Source organism: Rattus norvegicus, chromosome 5, assembly GCF_021556685.1.
Source record: "Rattus norvegicus strain SHRSP/BbbUtx chromosome 5, alternate assembly SHRSP_T2T, whole genome shotgun sequence".
Lineage (NCBI taxonomy): Eukaryota > Metazoa > Chordata > Mammalia > Rodentia > Muridae > Rattus > Rattus norvegicus.
This window is the reverse complement of record NC_141538.1, coordinates 132,817,547-132,833,081: the sequence shown is the minus strand read 5'-3', so window position 1 is coordinate 132,833,081 and position 15,535 is coordinate 132,817,547. Positions and strand designations below refer to the sequence as shown.

Here is a 15,535-nt window from a genome sequence, read left to right as displayed (position 1 = left end):
ATATGTTTGGTAAGATTTGCAATGTTCTATGTCCTCTAAGAAAAATCAAAATAAAGCAGATTAAAGTAAGGGGAAGTGTCCCCAAGCTCTATCCACAATTTGGTTATAGAGGTGTGTCTGAGTCAGTTGTTCAGTCAGGCCTCTCAAAGGACATCCACGCTAAACTCCTGTCTGCAACACAACAGAATACAATTAAGAATATCAGGGATTGGGGCTTTTCAATAGGATGGTCTCAGTTTGGGTTAGTTATTGGTTGGCTGTTCCCTCAGTCTCTGCTCAATCCCCAGTACTTTAATTTTTATAGACAGGATAAGTTTTGGGTCAAAGTTTTGTGGGTGGTTTGGTGTCCCTATTTCTCCACTAGCGTTCCTACCAGACCAAAGGAGGCAGCCTCCCCAGGCTCCATATCTCCAGTGCTATGAGTCACAGCTAAGGATACTCCCATTGATTCTTGGGCACCTCCACTATTTCACATCTCTCTTTCTTCTTGGATGCCCTCTATCTTCACCAGATTTCCATTCATTCTTAAGGTCATTCAGCTCCTCTGCAAAACTGACCATGAATAGGAGGAAGGATTAAAGCCCCTGAGCAGATTAAAACTCCACAGGAAGATCAACAGAATCAATTATTGGGGCTCTCAGAGATTGAACCACCAACCAGAGAACATATATAGCTGGACCTAGACCTTCCTGCACATATGTAACAGATGTGAAACTTAGTCTTTGTGATGATTTGTATATGCTTGTGCAGGGATTAGCACTATTTAGGGTTTTGACCTTGTTGAAATAGGTGTGTCACTGTGGACATGGGCTTTAAAACTCTTGTCCTAGCTACCTGGAAGGCAGTCTTCTCCTACATATTCAGATGAATATGTACAACCCTCATTAATATAAAAGACAAATGTAATAAATGTTGAAAATTAAACCTTAAAACTAAGGAGAATTCCTTTTATTTTAACTCCCTTATAAAAACCCTGGAAACCCACTTGCAAGGAAATCAAATAGGAGCCTTCAAACTCCCAAATCTGACATCTATTCCCAGTCCTCCAGAATCACCTTCATCACTGTAACAGACCACTTGTTAGACCCTCACTTTCATCCCTACCCCTATACTTAGCAGGTCATGCAAATCTTGTCCTATAGCCTACCTGTGCCACCCCATCCTTTTGTTTCAACTTCCAGTTTCCACAGGCACCCACTGAAAAGAGACTGGAGATGACAGGAAATCAGATAGTCCATGTCTGGTCTCCCTTTTCTCTTCAAATTACAATGTCCGAGCCTTACTAAAATCTCTGCAGCAAAACACTTGTTACAGAAAAAGAGTCTATGCAGACCTTAGCATCATGTCCAGACTTTCTACCTCATTTGATAATTTCAGCTTTTCCCCTTCACCTTATTTACACTCCTAAGTTTCAGATTCCAATACTTAGAAATATTTTTCTACCCAAGAGCCCCAGCGACCATAAATGGAAAAATCTCAGAAAACATTCCAAACATCCAACTCACAATATGACACTCTCCTAAAAACCAGAGACAGCAGAAAGCAAGGAATGGGACACAGATGCATTCCACAAAGACAAACCACATATCAGAAGCTACACTTACAATTATGCTACTCCACTGTCTACATATCAGCATAAAAACATAATCAATAAGACTCAAGACCATGTTTCCACTAGAGCTCAGTGACCCTACTATACAGGATGCTAGAATTGGAATATAACTGAGACACAAGACAAAAAAAGTGAAAATAGCTTTAATGAATACATTCAAGTTCTTTAGAGAAAAATGAAAAAAATCTATTAATGAAATCTATGAAGACTCAAACAGTGAAAATAAATAAAGAAAATACGTCAAGCCATAAGATGTGGAAACACATAAAGTGAGGGAAAAATGGAAGTGAAAAGTTCAGGAGCTCAAGCATGAGCCTTAGAGGTAAGACTTGCCAGCATAATATAAGAGATAGAAGACAATTTTAGGCATTGAAGAGAAGATATAAGGGAGGGAAACTTTGGTCAAAGAAAATGGGAAATTCTACAAGAAAACTCTTATAGCTGATAAACAACTTTAGCAAAATGGCTAGATATAGAATTAACTCAAATCAGTAGCCTTCATCTACTCAAAGCATAAATAGGCTGAGAAAGAAATTAGGGAAACAACACCCTTCACAATAGTGACAAATGATATAAAATACCTTAGGAGACTCTAACCAAGCAAGTGAAGGATCTCTATGCCGAGAACTTCAAGTCTCTGAAGAAAGAAATGGAAGAAGATCCAAGAAGATGGAAAGATTTCATATGCTCATGGATTGGCAGGATTAATATAGTAAAAATGGCCTTCTTGCTGAAATCAATTTACAGATTCAAAGCAATCCTCATCAAAATCCCAAGACACTTCTTATGAAAATGAAAATGTTCTGCACATCAAAGGACATTATCACTTAGAGAAATATTTTTAGCTTTACATATTTGTAGAGGGTTAACATCTAAAATACATAAAAATTAAAAAGTCTAGAAATAAGAAAACAAGAGCCAAATTAAAAATAACTCATAGATCTGAGTATTCTTAAATGAAATACTTGAAGAAATGCTTGACATATGTCACCACAAGTGAAATGCAAATAAAGTTATGTTTATAGTTCATCTTAGACCTATCAATTAAAATTGCCAATAAGAGAAATGATAGATTGTGCTGAGGAGAATGCAAAAAGGCACAAATATTCATTGATAATTTGAGTGCAAACTTGACTAGCCTCTAAAGAAAGAGGTGTGGTAGTTTCTTAGGAAACTCAGAATAGGTCTTTCTCAAGATCTAGCTATACTTGTATTGAGCATACACCCAAAAGACACTTTATCATAATACTGAGATACTTGTACCTCATGTTAATTGATCTTCTATTTATAATATTCAGAAATTGGAAACAGCCTAGATGTCTTCCAATGGATGAATGGATAAAGAAATTGCTATACATAATATGATGGAATATTATTACCCAGTCATGAAACAGCATGAAATCATGAAATTCACAGGTAAATGGTTGAAGTGTGGGAAAAAACATTCTGAGCAATGTATTCCAGCCCCAGAAAGACAAGTATGATATGTATTAACAACTTTGTAGATGCTAGCTTTTAAGTCTTCAATAAGAAAACTATAATCCATATAACTACAAAGATTAGGTATAGAATAAGAATTTGGTGACCATGATAGACCTCTCTAAAAAGGGAAAATAATACATGTACCTATGGATGAACAATTAATGTAAGGGGAGAACCAAACTTGGAAGGGGAGTGAAGAGGGCCAAGAGGAGAAATAGAGGGAGGGACAGCCTGGTGCTATGAAACCTAATAGAGTAGAGGATTGCTAAAATTACACACACACACACACACACACACACACACACACACACACACACACACACACACACACCATATATATTTCAGAACATTTTCATTTTCATAAGGTGCAAGGTTAAATTTGGTATTTGTTTTTCTTTGTACCTATGCTAATGGTATTATGTTCATATAAGTAGCTTGTAGAACAAATAATGACTCTAACCAGAGTGGAACACAAGTAAATGTGAGATGTCTATCATTGGACAATCATTTATTGCTAAAATAATCTACACTTTTTACATAGCTTACTTTCTAAGCCCTTTCTTTCAAATATCTCTAAGAATCTATATGAATTTGTGCTTCGTACAAAATGTTACTACAACGTCAAATTCCCCCTCACCTATCCTGTTTCATCTTCCCTTATTTTTCCCTACTATATTTTAACTCAGACAGTGTAATAGATATCTGCAGCCTATGCAATTCCTCAGTTTAAAAATGCTATATATGTCCTGTGCATTTAGTATGAGTATTGGTTCCTGAAGGCAAACATTTGATCTCTTTCATTGTACTCTCTTCATGGAAGCTGGAACAAATCCAAGGAAAAAGTACTTGCTGATTAGACATTATTATTTGTTTCTCTAAGCTGGGTACTCTTATGACAGTCTTCATTTCATTGCTACATCCAAACGTTAGGAACAATGGTTTCAGTAGTCTCTTATTTGTTTTATACTTTCACTTTCCTGGGGTAGTTTACATTGCTATGACTTAATAGCAGTTACAAGATTCATACCTGAACTCAGGGCTTCCTTATGAAGGAAGCACAAGATAACACAGTGTGTAGCAAGTACTCCTGTAGCTCCCATTATACCTGTGACGAGACACAAGTTAATGATCAGTGAAAACACAAGTAAAAGATACAGAAATCAAATTACTCCCTTCTTTTCTACTGGCATCCAAGTAGAGTTACTATTAGGCCACAATTTCAGACAATGAATAACTGCACAGCAACATCATTTATCGAATGATATATATCATCCTTAAATTTGTATTTACGAAATAAGGTTGTCCTAGTTTTAGGAATGTTCCATGTAATGACTAGATTACTCCAGATATTTATTCCTCGTTAAAAGATCTCATCTTCCCAGACATGATGTTTTCTGGCTTGCCAACTTTCTTAAGTCTCCTCTCTCTACAAGGTTGTTGAACTGCCAAAAAGATCCAAGTCTCAAAGACCCTGTTGTGTAAATGTCAGTCACATTTAACTATATTTAATTACTTGAAAAAGTATAAAATAGATTTGACCTTACAATTATTAGAGTATTCATGTAGTCTTGTACAAGAGTGCATGAGGTTTTTTTTTGGACTAATTGTTTTGAATTTTATTCTTATGTAGAACTTTTAAGTAGAGACATGTTTGTGGGACTTGATATTTAGTAAAAATTTAAGAGGAAAAATTGTCGTAGTCAAATGTCAAAGTCTTTTTTCACTACTGAGCATTTTGGCCTTTTATTCAAAAGTCAATGTAATAATTTTTTTAATTCTATCACCCAGTAGGCTATATACTAGGGTTATAAATGCTAAACTGAATGGGAAGTTAAATCTGATCTATACCTTCATTTATTATATTCTTTACTTTAAAAAATATATAACTGTTTATGGTATATCTTTCTTGAATTTTGAGTAAATAAAAAGTTTTTATATACATGTTATATATGTTTTATAATATTTTAATAAATTATTTTATTTATGTATGTGTTTTACCTGCATATGTGTATGTAAGTGGTTCTGAAACTTCCTAATATTGTGACACATTAATAAAGTTTCTAATATTGAGTTGAGCCTCAAACATAAAATTATTTTGAACTTTATAACTGAAATGTTACTACATTTATGAATTGTAAATAGCTGTGTTTTCCAATTGTCTTAGGTATCCTTGGCCAAAAAAAGTTGGTCAATCTCTAAAGGAGCCATAATCCAAAGTTTGAGAACCTTTGTTGTATGTATATGAGTTTCATTCCTGTTGCCTATGGAGGACAGAAGAGATTGTGAAATCTTCTGAAACTGAAATTAAATTAAAGATGGTTGTGAACTACCATATGGGTGCCAGAATTGAACCCAGATCCTCTTTGAGAGCAACACATACTTTTAAATACTAAGTCATTTCTTCCACTCTCTCTTTTACATGTAATAAGTAATATATATATATATATATGTATATATATATGTATATATATATATATATTATTCACCTCCATTGTTATGGTAAAGGTGTGTTTATGAGAAAACAACTCTTTGTGGTTACATCACTAAAAAGCATCTCTGACCCTACCCAACAGTTACTAGCTTCATATATAAAACCACAAAATGGAATGAGATCGGGTGAATGTTTTCTGACTTCCACAATAGCCAATGGTGGGATTAATCCTGTGCATGTCTTTTGAAGGTAACCACAGTTACTAAGAGTTAAAATATTTTCAAGGAGAATTTAATCTTCTACTCAGAAAATATAATTTTCATTTTTACCATTCTATTAATTGAATTATGATAACTGTGTGTTTCTAAGTGTGATATTTCTATATGCAAACTTTTCAAGTTACCATCTATTGCTTATATATTCTAGTTTTAAGTAATACTATAAATAGTCTTAAATTAGATTTGCCCTACTAGAACTATTTCACCTAGATAATTATATTTTGGTATATTTTCAAAAGATTAATTAACTCATTTCTCCACTTTCCCTTTTCTAGAGTCTAGTGATGACAATATTAATCTTTATTATGAAAGCAACTTTTAATTTTTTTAAAAGCTTGAAATAAACATATTATTTACCCTGATCATTTCCTCCCTCCAGCTTATCTCACATCACCCCACTCTCAAGATGACAGCAGATTTTTCTTTATTATTGTTACGCACACCTATGTGTTATGTAAAATACATATATTTATGTATAACATAATATAAATATATAAAATATTATAGTAAAATATATAAATATATCATATATGCAAGTATGTAAGTAGACATGTATGTCTGTGTACATAATGCACAAATAAACATAAAAACTGCATGCTGACTGTGGTTCTTTTTTAGTTTTTGTAAGTTTTCTAGGCTGACCACTCTGTATTGGACAACTATATGGAAGCTCATCCCTGGGAGAATTGAATTTTCCTTTTCCCGAGTCATTAGTTGTTTGTAGTTCCCTGTCGAGGATGGAATCCCTGAAAAAAATTACCCCTTCCATATTAACATGTCCAATAATTACATTGTTCCAGTCCTGTTTGTTCAGCTATTTCTAGGATATCAACTTTTTAGACTTCTATGTATGACTGAGAACATGAAGCATTTGCCTTTTTCTGATAACCTCTTTTAGAAATAGAATTTTTAAAGACGCATCTTAAAGACTCAGCAGTGGCATCTCATACATTCTCTTTCTGATTTTGTTTATCACAGCAGAACACAACATAGGAATTATTCTGGCTGAGAAAAATTATGGGATGGGTGCAAGTCTCACTGTTATGTGGCTGAGAAATAAGTTATAAGGGCATATACATACATATATATACCATTAGCCCTTTTGAATCAAACTCAGAATATCAGAATATGAGCTCAGTATTTTCCAAGATTAAATTTCTATCTCAACCATTAAAAAAACTTGGGGATTTTTCCTCCCTAGAAAGTATTAACTTTCCATTCTTCTGAATCCGAAGATTTACTAATCTTAAAATACTTCTAAGTCCTTGATACTTGTCTCTAGGGGCACAGTATTACTCCCATGAAATATAAGGAATAAAAAATTTAGTAGAAATAAAAATTATCTATGAAGGTAAAACCATATCTAAAATCCCCTTACTTACCTAAGCCAGATGATTCCTCATCAGCTCTCTGTTGTCCCTATGGAAGCATAAGCTGAGACATATGAGTTTTGATAACACTTCAGTAGTTCTTCTGAAGCTATAAACCTGTCAGAGTTAGGCAGAGATCAGGGAAATTATCTATCAACACCCCTACTCCTACCCTGAAAGTCTGACTACATGATTCTGCAAGCCTGACAGTTAGGTCTATTTACCAGGGAAGTTCCTACAGGGCCGGTCACATCAACCCATAAATGAAGTCTTTGTTTAACTCAGTGATTGCATCTAGTATTACTCAATCACAATTAAGACTTTCCTCCCCCTGAGAAGAAGCAAAATGAAACATGATACTTACCTGTCATGCACTAAGTGCTGAAAAAAATCATGAATTTTGAATGCTCAACATGTACACAGAAAAGGGAAATTTAGAAACACAAGTAAACATCCTTAAGTTCAAATGAGGCATTCAAGGAAGCTTCAAGTAAATAATAAATGACAGTAACCTCAAAACAGAACAACCAGTTAGACCAGTTAACCAAAAGATCACAATAGTTTCCCAGGCTGACAGAACAACTATATCTTGAAGGCATAAAATAAAGTAATAAATTCAAAAAATAGTCCCAATAGTATTCAGTAGCTTGACTGGGAGTAAGGTTGGGTTGAAAGAACAAGATATGAGCTTCAGAAAGAAATAAGAGAATTTAGGGATCTTTAGGAAACCTATATGATATAATAATTAATTTTATGTGTGTATTCACTCATATCCTAATATATAGATGTATATATTAATGTTTAATATAGATGCCATACTTATAAATGTATAGACTAGCTAATAAAAGCATATAGAAACTAGTACATACATGTTTACAAAGATGTGCAGATACTTAAGACAAGCATGTGCATATACATGTAAAATTTTAGTTCAGTGATTGTGTCATTATATCTCTACAATATTTTATATATTTATGTGCACACTTATATGTAAGAGATGAAATATATACATGTAAATCTTTATAGATATATTTATTAGTTCTTTGAGATATTTATACAAAGTAGTATGATGATATTCATCCACAATTCTTCCCAGACCCATTATCCTTCACTGCCCAATCAACTTTATGTCCCTTAAAACAAAAAATAACAATAAAAACTGTAACATTTTTATTGCTGTGATGAAATTCCATGGCCAAAGCAAGACAGGTAGGAAAAACTTTACTTCAGTCATAATTCAAATAATTCTCTACATTGTGATTGAAACAAACACAGGAACTCAAGAAGTGGGGGATCCTGGAGGCAGGAACTAAAGCAGAAGCCTTGGAGGGAAGACTGCTTCCTGGCTTAATCATTATGAATTGTTTAGTCTGAATTCTTATTGAATGCCCCAGGCTTTCACAACCTAGAGTGTTCATGGGTCTCTCACATAAATAATCAACCAAGACTGTAGCACACAGTCTTGTACATATATATATATATATATATATATATATATATATATATGTGTGTGTGTGTGTGTGTGTGTGTGTGTGTGTGTATGTGTGTGTGTGCGCGTGTGTGTGTTTGTATGCTATTGAATGGTTTTAGAATGCATTCTTCTATGCAAATATTGTTGCCTTACAAAAGATTGCACTCTTAAGACTCCCTCTCCCTCTCTTAGCAGCTATCAGTTGTCAATGACTCCTCAACTATGAGGGCAACTTCAAACCAAACTTCCTTCTCCATGATGGAATTTGTTCTGGCTTGAACTTGCATAGGTATTGCATATGATGTTATCAGCACTGTGAGATCAAATGTGCCAGTGTCCTACTATGTCCAGAAGACATTTTCCTTGTGTTACTCTATCATCTCTGGCTCATACACTCCCCACTTTTTCCCTCAATGATCCCTAAGCTTTAAGAGGAAGCAGAATGGTATAGATGTCTCATTTAAGGATGAGTATTTCTCAGTCTCGTATTCTCTGTAATTTTGCCACTTCTGGGTCCCTGTGTTAATTATTGTCTACTATAAAGAGAAGCTTCTCTTTTTTTGGCTAAGATGTGGCTTAATTCATGGTTATAGACAGGAGTCATTAAGAGTCAGTTTAGCACTCTGGCTTTTACCAAACTAATAGGAGTGAGTTCTCTACTAACCAATGTGGACTATCAGGCCATAAGTCCTAACCCAGTAATGGCACCATATAACTATTCCATAAAACTGAAAAAGGTAAAATAAATGGATAGATTTAGTGATATATAGTACCTAAATAAGTAACACAAGATAAAATAACCAACCTACCTACAATGCTCAGCAAGGTAAAAGTTATCATTAAAAACCTCCCACTTATTACAAATAATAAACCCAAGGTAAGACAGATTCAGCACAGAATTTTAGCAGGTCTCCAAAGGAGAACTAATATATGACAATCTGTCAAATTACTTTACAAACTAGAAAAAAAGAAGCAGTTTCATATTCCTTCTATGAATCCAATGTTGCCCTGGTACCAAAACCAGAAAAAGGGCCAACAAAGAAAAGAAAATTAAAAGCCAATAATTTTGATGAACAAAGAAGCAAAATTTCAGAGGAGGGTCCAGGAGCAACAGGTCCGATGAGTCTGAGACACCTCCGGAACCTGAAGGGACCGACAAGATTAACAGTTCTCTGCACCCAAATCCCGTGGGAGGTAGAGCTAAACCTTCAGAGAGGCAGACATGCCTGGGAAACAAGAAGAGACTGCACTCTGCACACATTACTGATTCCAGAGGAAAACACCAAACGCCATCTGGAACCCTGGTGCACGGAAGCTCCCAGTAAGGGTGGCGCAGATCTTCTAGGTGGCTGCCGCCGTGGAGAGTTCATAAGCAACACCCCACGAGCAAACTTGAGCCTCGGGACCACAGGAAAGACCAACTTTTCTGCTGCAAGCGACCTGGCTGGTGAACTCAAGACACAGGCCCACAGGAACAGCTGAAGACCGGTAGATAGGAAAAACTACACGCCCGAAAGCAGAACACCCTGTCCCCATAACTGGCTGAAAGAAAACAGGAAAACAGGTCTACAGCACTCCTGAAACACAGGCTTATAGGACAGTCTAGCCACTGTCAGAAATAGCAGAACAAAGTAACACTAGAGATAATCTGATGGCGAGAGGCAAGCGCAGGAACCCAAGCAAAATAAACCAAGATTACATGGCATCATCGGAGGCCAATTCTCCCACCAAAGCAAACACAGAATATCCAAACGCACCAGAAAAGCAAGATCTAGTTTCAAAATCATATTTGACCATGATGCTGGAGGACTTCAAGAAAGACGTGAAGAACTCCCTTAGAGAAACACAGGAAAACATTAATAAACAAGTAGAAGCCTACAGAGAGGAATCGCAAAAATCCCTGAAAGAATTCTACGAAAACACAATAAAACAGTTGAAGGAATTAAAAATGGAAATAGAAGCAATCAAGAAAGAACACATGGAAACAACCCTGGATATAGAAAACCAAAAGAAGAGACAAGGAGCTGTAGATACGAGCTTCACCAACAGAATACAAGAGATGGAAGAGAGAATCTCAGGAGCAGGAGATTCCATAGAAATCATCGACTCAACTGTCAAAGATAATGTAAAGCAGAAAAAGCTACTGGTCCAAAACATACAGGAAATCCAGGACTCAATGAGACGATCAAACTTAAGGATAGTAGGTATAGAAGAGAGTGAAGACGACACCCGCTGATCCCGGCCCGCAGCAGCTCTCTGCCCCCAGACCCTGTGAGAGAGAGACCCAACCGCCTGGTCAGGTGGGCACTCCTGAGGCTGCAGAGCGGAAGAGACCACCAACACTGCTCACCCCTGCCCACATCCCTGGCCCAAGAGGAAACTGTATAAGGCCTCTGGGCTCCCGTGGGGGAGGGCCCAGGAGCGGCAGGACCCCTGTGCCTGAGACACCACCAGAACCAGAAGGAAACAGACCGGATAAACAGTTCTCTGCACCCAAATCCCGTGGGAGGGAGAGCTGAACCTTCAGAGAGGCAGACAAGCCTGGGAAACCAGAAGAGACTGCTCTCTGCACACACATCTCGGACGCCAGAGGAAAAAGCCAAAGACCATCTGGAACCCTGGTGCACTGAAGCTCGCGGAAACGGCGGCATAGGTCTTCCTGGTTGCTGCCGCTGCAGAGAGCCCGTGGGTAGCACCCCACGAGCGAACTTGAGCCTCGGGACCACAGGTAAGACCAACTTTTCTGCTGCAAGAAAGCTGCCTGGTGAACTCAAGACACAGGCCCACAGGAACAGCTGAAGACCTGTAGAGAGGAAAAATTACACGCCGGAAAGCAGAACACTCTGTCCCCATAACTGACTGAAAGAGAAGAAAACAGGTCTACAGCACTCCTGAAACACAGGCTTATAGGACAGTCTAGCCACTGTCAGAAATAGCAGAACAAAGTAACACTAGAGATAATCTGATGGCGAGAGGCAAGCGCAGGAACCCAAGCAACAGAAACCAAGACTACATGGCACCATCGGAGCCCAATTCTCCCATCAAAACAAACATGGAATATCCAAACACACCAGAAAAGCAAGATCTAGTTTCAAAATCATTTTTGATCATGATGCTGGAGGACTTCAAGAAAGACGTGAAGAACTCCCTTAGAGAACAAGTAGAAGCCTACAGAGAGGAATCGCAAAAATGCCTGAAAGAATCGCAAAAATCCCTGAAAGAATTCCAGGAAAACATAAATAAACAAGTAGAAGCCCATAGAGAGGAGACACAAAAATCCCTGAAAGAATTCCAGGAAAACACAATCAAACAGTTGAAGGAATTAAAAATGGAAATAGAAGCAATCAAGAAAGAACACATGGAAACAACCCTGGATATAGAAAACCAAAAGAAGAGACAAGGAGCTGTAGATACAAGCTTCACCAACAGAATACAAGAGATGGAAGAGAGAATCTCAGGAGCAGAAGATTCCATAGAAATCATTGACTCAACTGTCAAAGATAATGTAAAGCGGAAAAAGCTACTGGTCCAAAACATACAGGAAATCCAGGACTCAATGAGAAGATCAAACCTAAGGATAATAGGTATAGAAGAGAGTGAAGACTCCCAGCTCAAAGGACCAGTAAATATCTTCAACAAAATCATAGAAGAAAACTTCCCTAACCTAAAAAAAGAGATACCCATAGACATACAAGACATACAAGAAGCCTACAGAACTCCAGAAAAGAAACACCTCCCATCACATAATTATCAAAACACCAAACGCACAAAATAAAGAAAGAATATTAAAAGCAGTAAGGGAAAAGGTCAAGTAACATATAAAGGGAGACCTACCAGAATCACACCAGACTTCTCGCCAGAAACTATGAAGGCCAGAAGATCCTGGACTGATGTCATACACACCCTAAGAGAACACAAATGCCAGCCCAGGTTACTGTATCCAGCAAAACTCTCAATTAACATTGATGGAGAAACCAAGATATTCCATGACAAAACCAAATTTACACAATATCTTTCCACAAATCCAGCACTACAAAGGATAATAAATGGTAAAGCCCAACATAAGGAGGCAAGCTATACCCTAGAAGAATCAAGAAACTAATCGTCTTCACAACAAAACAAAGAGAATGAAAGCACACAAACATAACCTCACATCCAAATATGAATATAACGGGAAGCAATAATCACTATTCCTTAATATCTCTCAATATCAATGGCCTCAACTCCCCAATAAAAAGACATAGATTAACAAACTGGATACACAACGAGGACCCTGCATTCTGCTGCCTACAGGAAACACACCTCAGAGACAAAGACAGACACTACCTCAGAGTGAAAGGCTGGAAAACAACTTTCCAAGCAAATGGTCAGAAGAAGCAAGCTGGAGTAGCCATTCTAATATCAAATAAAATCAATTTCCAACTAAAAGTCATCAAAAAAGATAAGGAAGGACACTTCATATTCTTCAAAGGAAAAAACCACGAAGATGAACTCTCAATCCTAAATATCTATGCCCCAAATACAAGGGCACCTACATACATAAAAGAAACCTTACTAAAGCTCAAAACACACATTGCACCTCACACAATAATAGTGGGAGATTTCAACACCCCACTCTCATCAATGGACAGATCATGGAAACAGAAATTAAACAGTGATGTCGACAGACTAAGAGAAGTCATGAGCCAAATGGACTTAACGGATATTTATAGAACATTCTATCCTAAAGCAAAAGGATATACCTTCTTCTCAGCTCCTCATGGTACTTTCTACAAAATTGACCATATAATTGGTCAAAAAACGGGCCTCAACAGGTACAGAAAGATAGAAATAATCCCATGCGTGCTATCGGACCACCACGGCCTAAAACTGGTCTTCAATAACAATAAGGGAAGAATGCCCACATATACGTGGAAATTGAACAATGCTCTACTCAATGATAACCTGGTCAAGGAAGAAATAAAGAAAGAAATTAAAAACTTTTTAGAATTTAATGAAAATGAAGATACAACATACCCAAACTTATGGGACACAATGAAAGCTGTGCTAAGAGGAAAACTCATAGCGCTGAGTGCCTGCAGAAAGAAACAGGAAAGAGCATATGTCAGCAGCTTCACAGCACACCTAAAAGCTCTAGAACAAAAAGAAGCAAATACACCCAGGAGGAGTAGAAGGCAGGAAATAATCAAACTCAGAGCTGAAATCAACCAAGTAGAAACAAAAAGGACCATAGAAAGAATCAACAGAACCAAAAGTTGGTTCTTTGAGAAAATCAACAAGATAGATAAACCCTTAGCCAGACTAACGAGAGGACACAGAGAGTGCGTCCAAATTAACAAAATCAGAAATGAAAAGGGAGACATAACTACAGATTCAGAGGAAATTCAAAAAATCATCAGATCTTACTATAAAAACCTATATTCAACAAAACTTGAAAATCGTCAGGAAATGGACAATTTCCTAGACAGATACCAGGTATCGAAGTTAAATCAGGAACAGATAAACCAGTTAAACAACCCCATAACTCCTAAGGAAATAGAAGCAGTCATTAAAGGTCTCCCAACCAAAAAGAGCCCAGGTCCAGACGGGTTTAGTGCAGAATTCTATCAAACCTTCATAGAAGACCTCATACCAATATTATCCAAACTATTCCACAAAATTGAAACAGATGGAGCACTACCGAATTCCTTCTACGAAGCCACAATTACTCTTATACCTAAACCACACAAAGACACAACAAAGAAAGAGAACTTCAGACCAATTTCCCTTATGAATATCGACGCAAAAATACTCAATAAAATTCTGGCAAACCGAATTCAAGAGCACATCAAAACAATCATCCACCATGATCAAGTAGGCTTCATCCCAGGCATGCAGGGATGGTTTAATATACGGAAAACCATCAACGTGATCCATCATATAAACAAACTGAAAGAACAGAACCACATGATCATTTCATTAGATGCTGAGAAAACATTTGACAAAATTCAACACCCCTTCATGATAAAAGTCCTGGAAAGAATAGGAATTCAAGGCCCATACCTAAACATAGTAAAAGCCATATACAGCAAGCCAGTTGCTAACATTAAACTAAATGGAGAGAAACTTGAAACAATACCACTAAAATCAGGGACTAGACAAGGCTGCCCACTCTCTCCCTACTTATTCAATATAGTTCTTGAAGTTCTAGCCAGAGCAATCAGACAACAAAATGAGATCAAGGGGATACAGATCGGAAAAGAAGAGGTCAAAATATCACTATTTGCAGATGACATGATAGTATATTTATGTGATCCCAAAAGTTCCACCAGAGAACTACTAAAGCTGATAAACAACTTCAGCAAAGTGGCTGGGTATAAAATTAACTCAAATAAATCAGTTGCCTTCCTCTATACAAAAGAGAAACAAGCCGAGAAAGAAATTAGGGAAACGACACCCTTCATAATAGACCCAAATAATATAAAGAACCTCGGTGTGACTTTAACCAAGCAAGTAAAAGATCTGTACAATAAGAACTTCAAGACACTGAGGAAAGAAATTGAAGAAGACCTCAGAAGATGGAAAGATCTCCCATGCTCATGGATTGGCAGGATTAATTTAGTAAAAATGGCCATTTTACCAAAAGCAATCTACAGATTCAATGCAATCCCCATCAAAATACCAATCCAATTCTTCAAAGAGTTAGACAGAACAATTTGCAAATTCATCTGGAATAACAAAAAACCCAGGATAGCTAAAGCTATCCTCAACAATAAAAGGACTTCAGGGGGAATCACTATCCCTGAACTCAAGCAGTATTACAGAGCAATAGTGATAAAAACTGCATGGTATTGGTACAGAGACAGACAGATAGACCAATGGAATAGAATTGAAGACCCAGAAATGAACCCA

At 36.9% G+C, this 15,535-nt stretch overlaps 1 protein-coding gene across 2 annotated transcripts in view; it reads right to left on the bottom strand.

Annotated features, from left to right (window-relative positions):
* Skint2 (selection and upkeep of intraepithelial T cells 2) overlaps positions 1 to 7,410 on the bottom strand; it is a 39,835-nt gene extending 32,425 nt beyond the window's left edge. For both annotated transcript variants that reach the window (XM_087551523.1, XM_087551524.1), the window contains exons 1-2: positions 7,186 to 7,410; positions 4,122 to 4,199 (exon numbers count right to left, since the gene is read on the bottom strand). In XM_087551523.1, the coding sequence (XP_087407649.1) occupies positions 4,122 to 4,194 (73 nt within the window). In that variant the 5' untranslated portion in view covers positions 4,195 to 4,199; positions 7,186 to 7,410. The remainder of the gene's footprint in view (positions 1 to 4,121; positions 4,200 to 7,185) is intronic.
* Between the last annotated feature and the right edge of the window lie 8,125 nt (positions 7,411 to 15,535).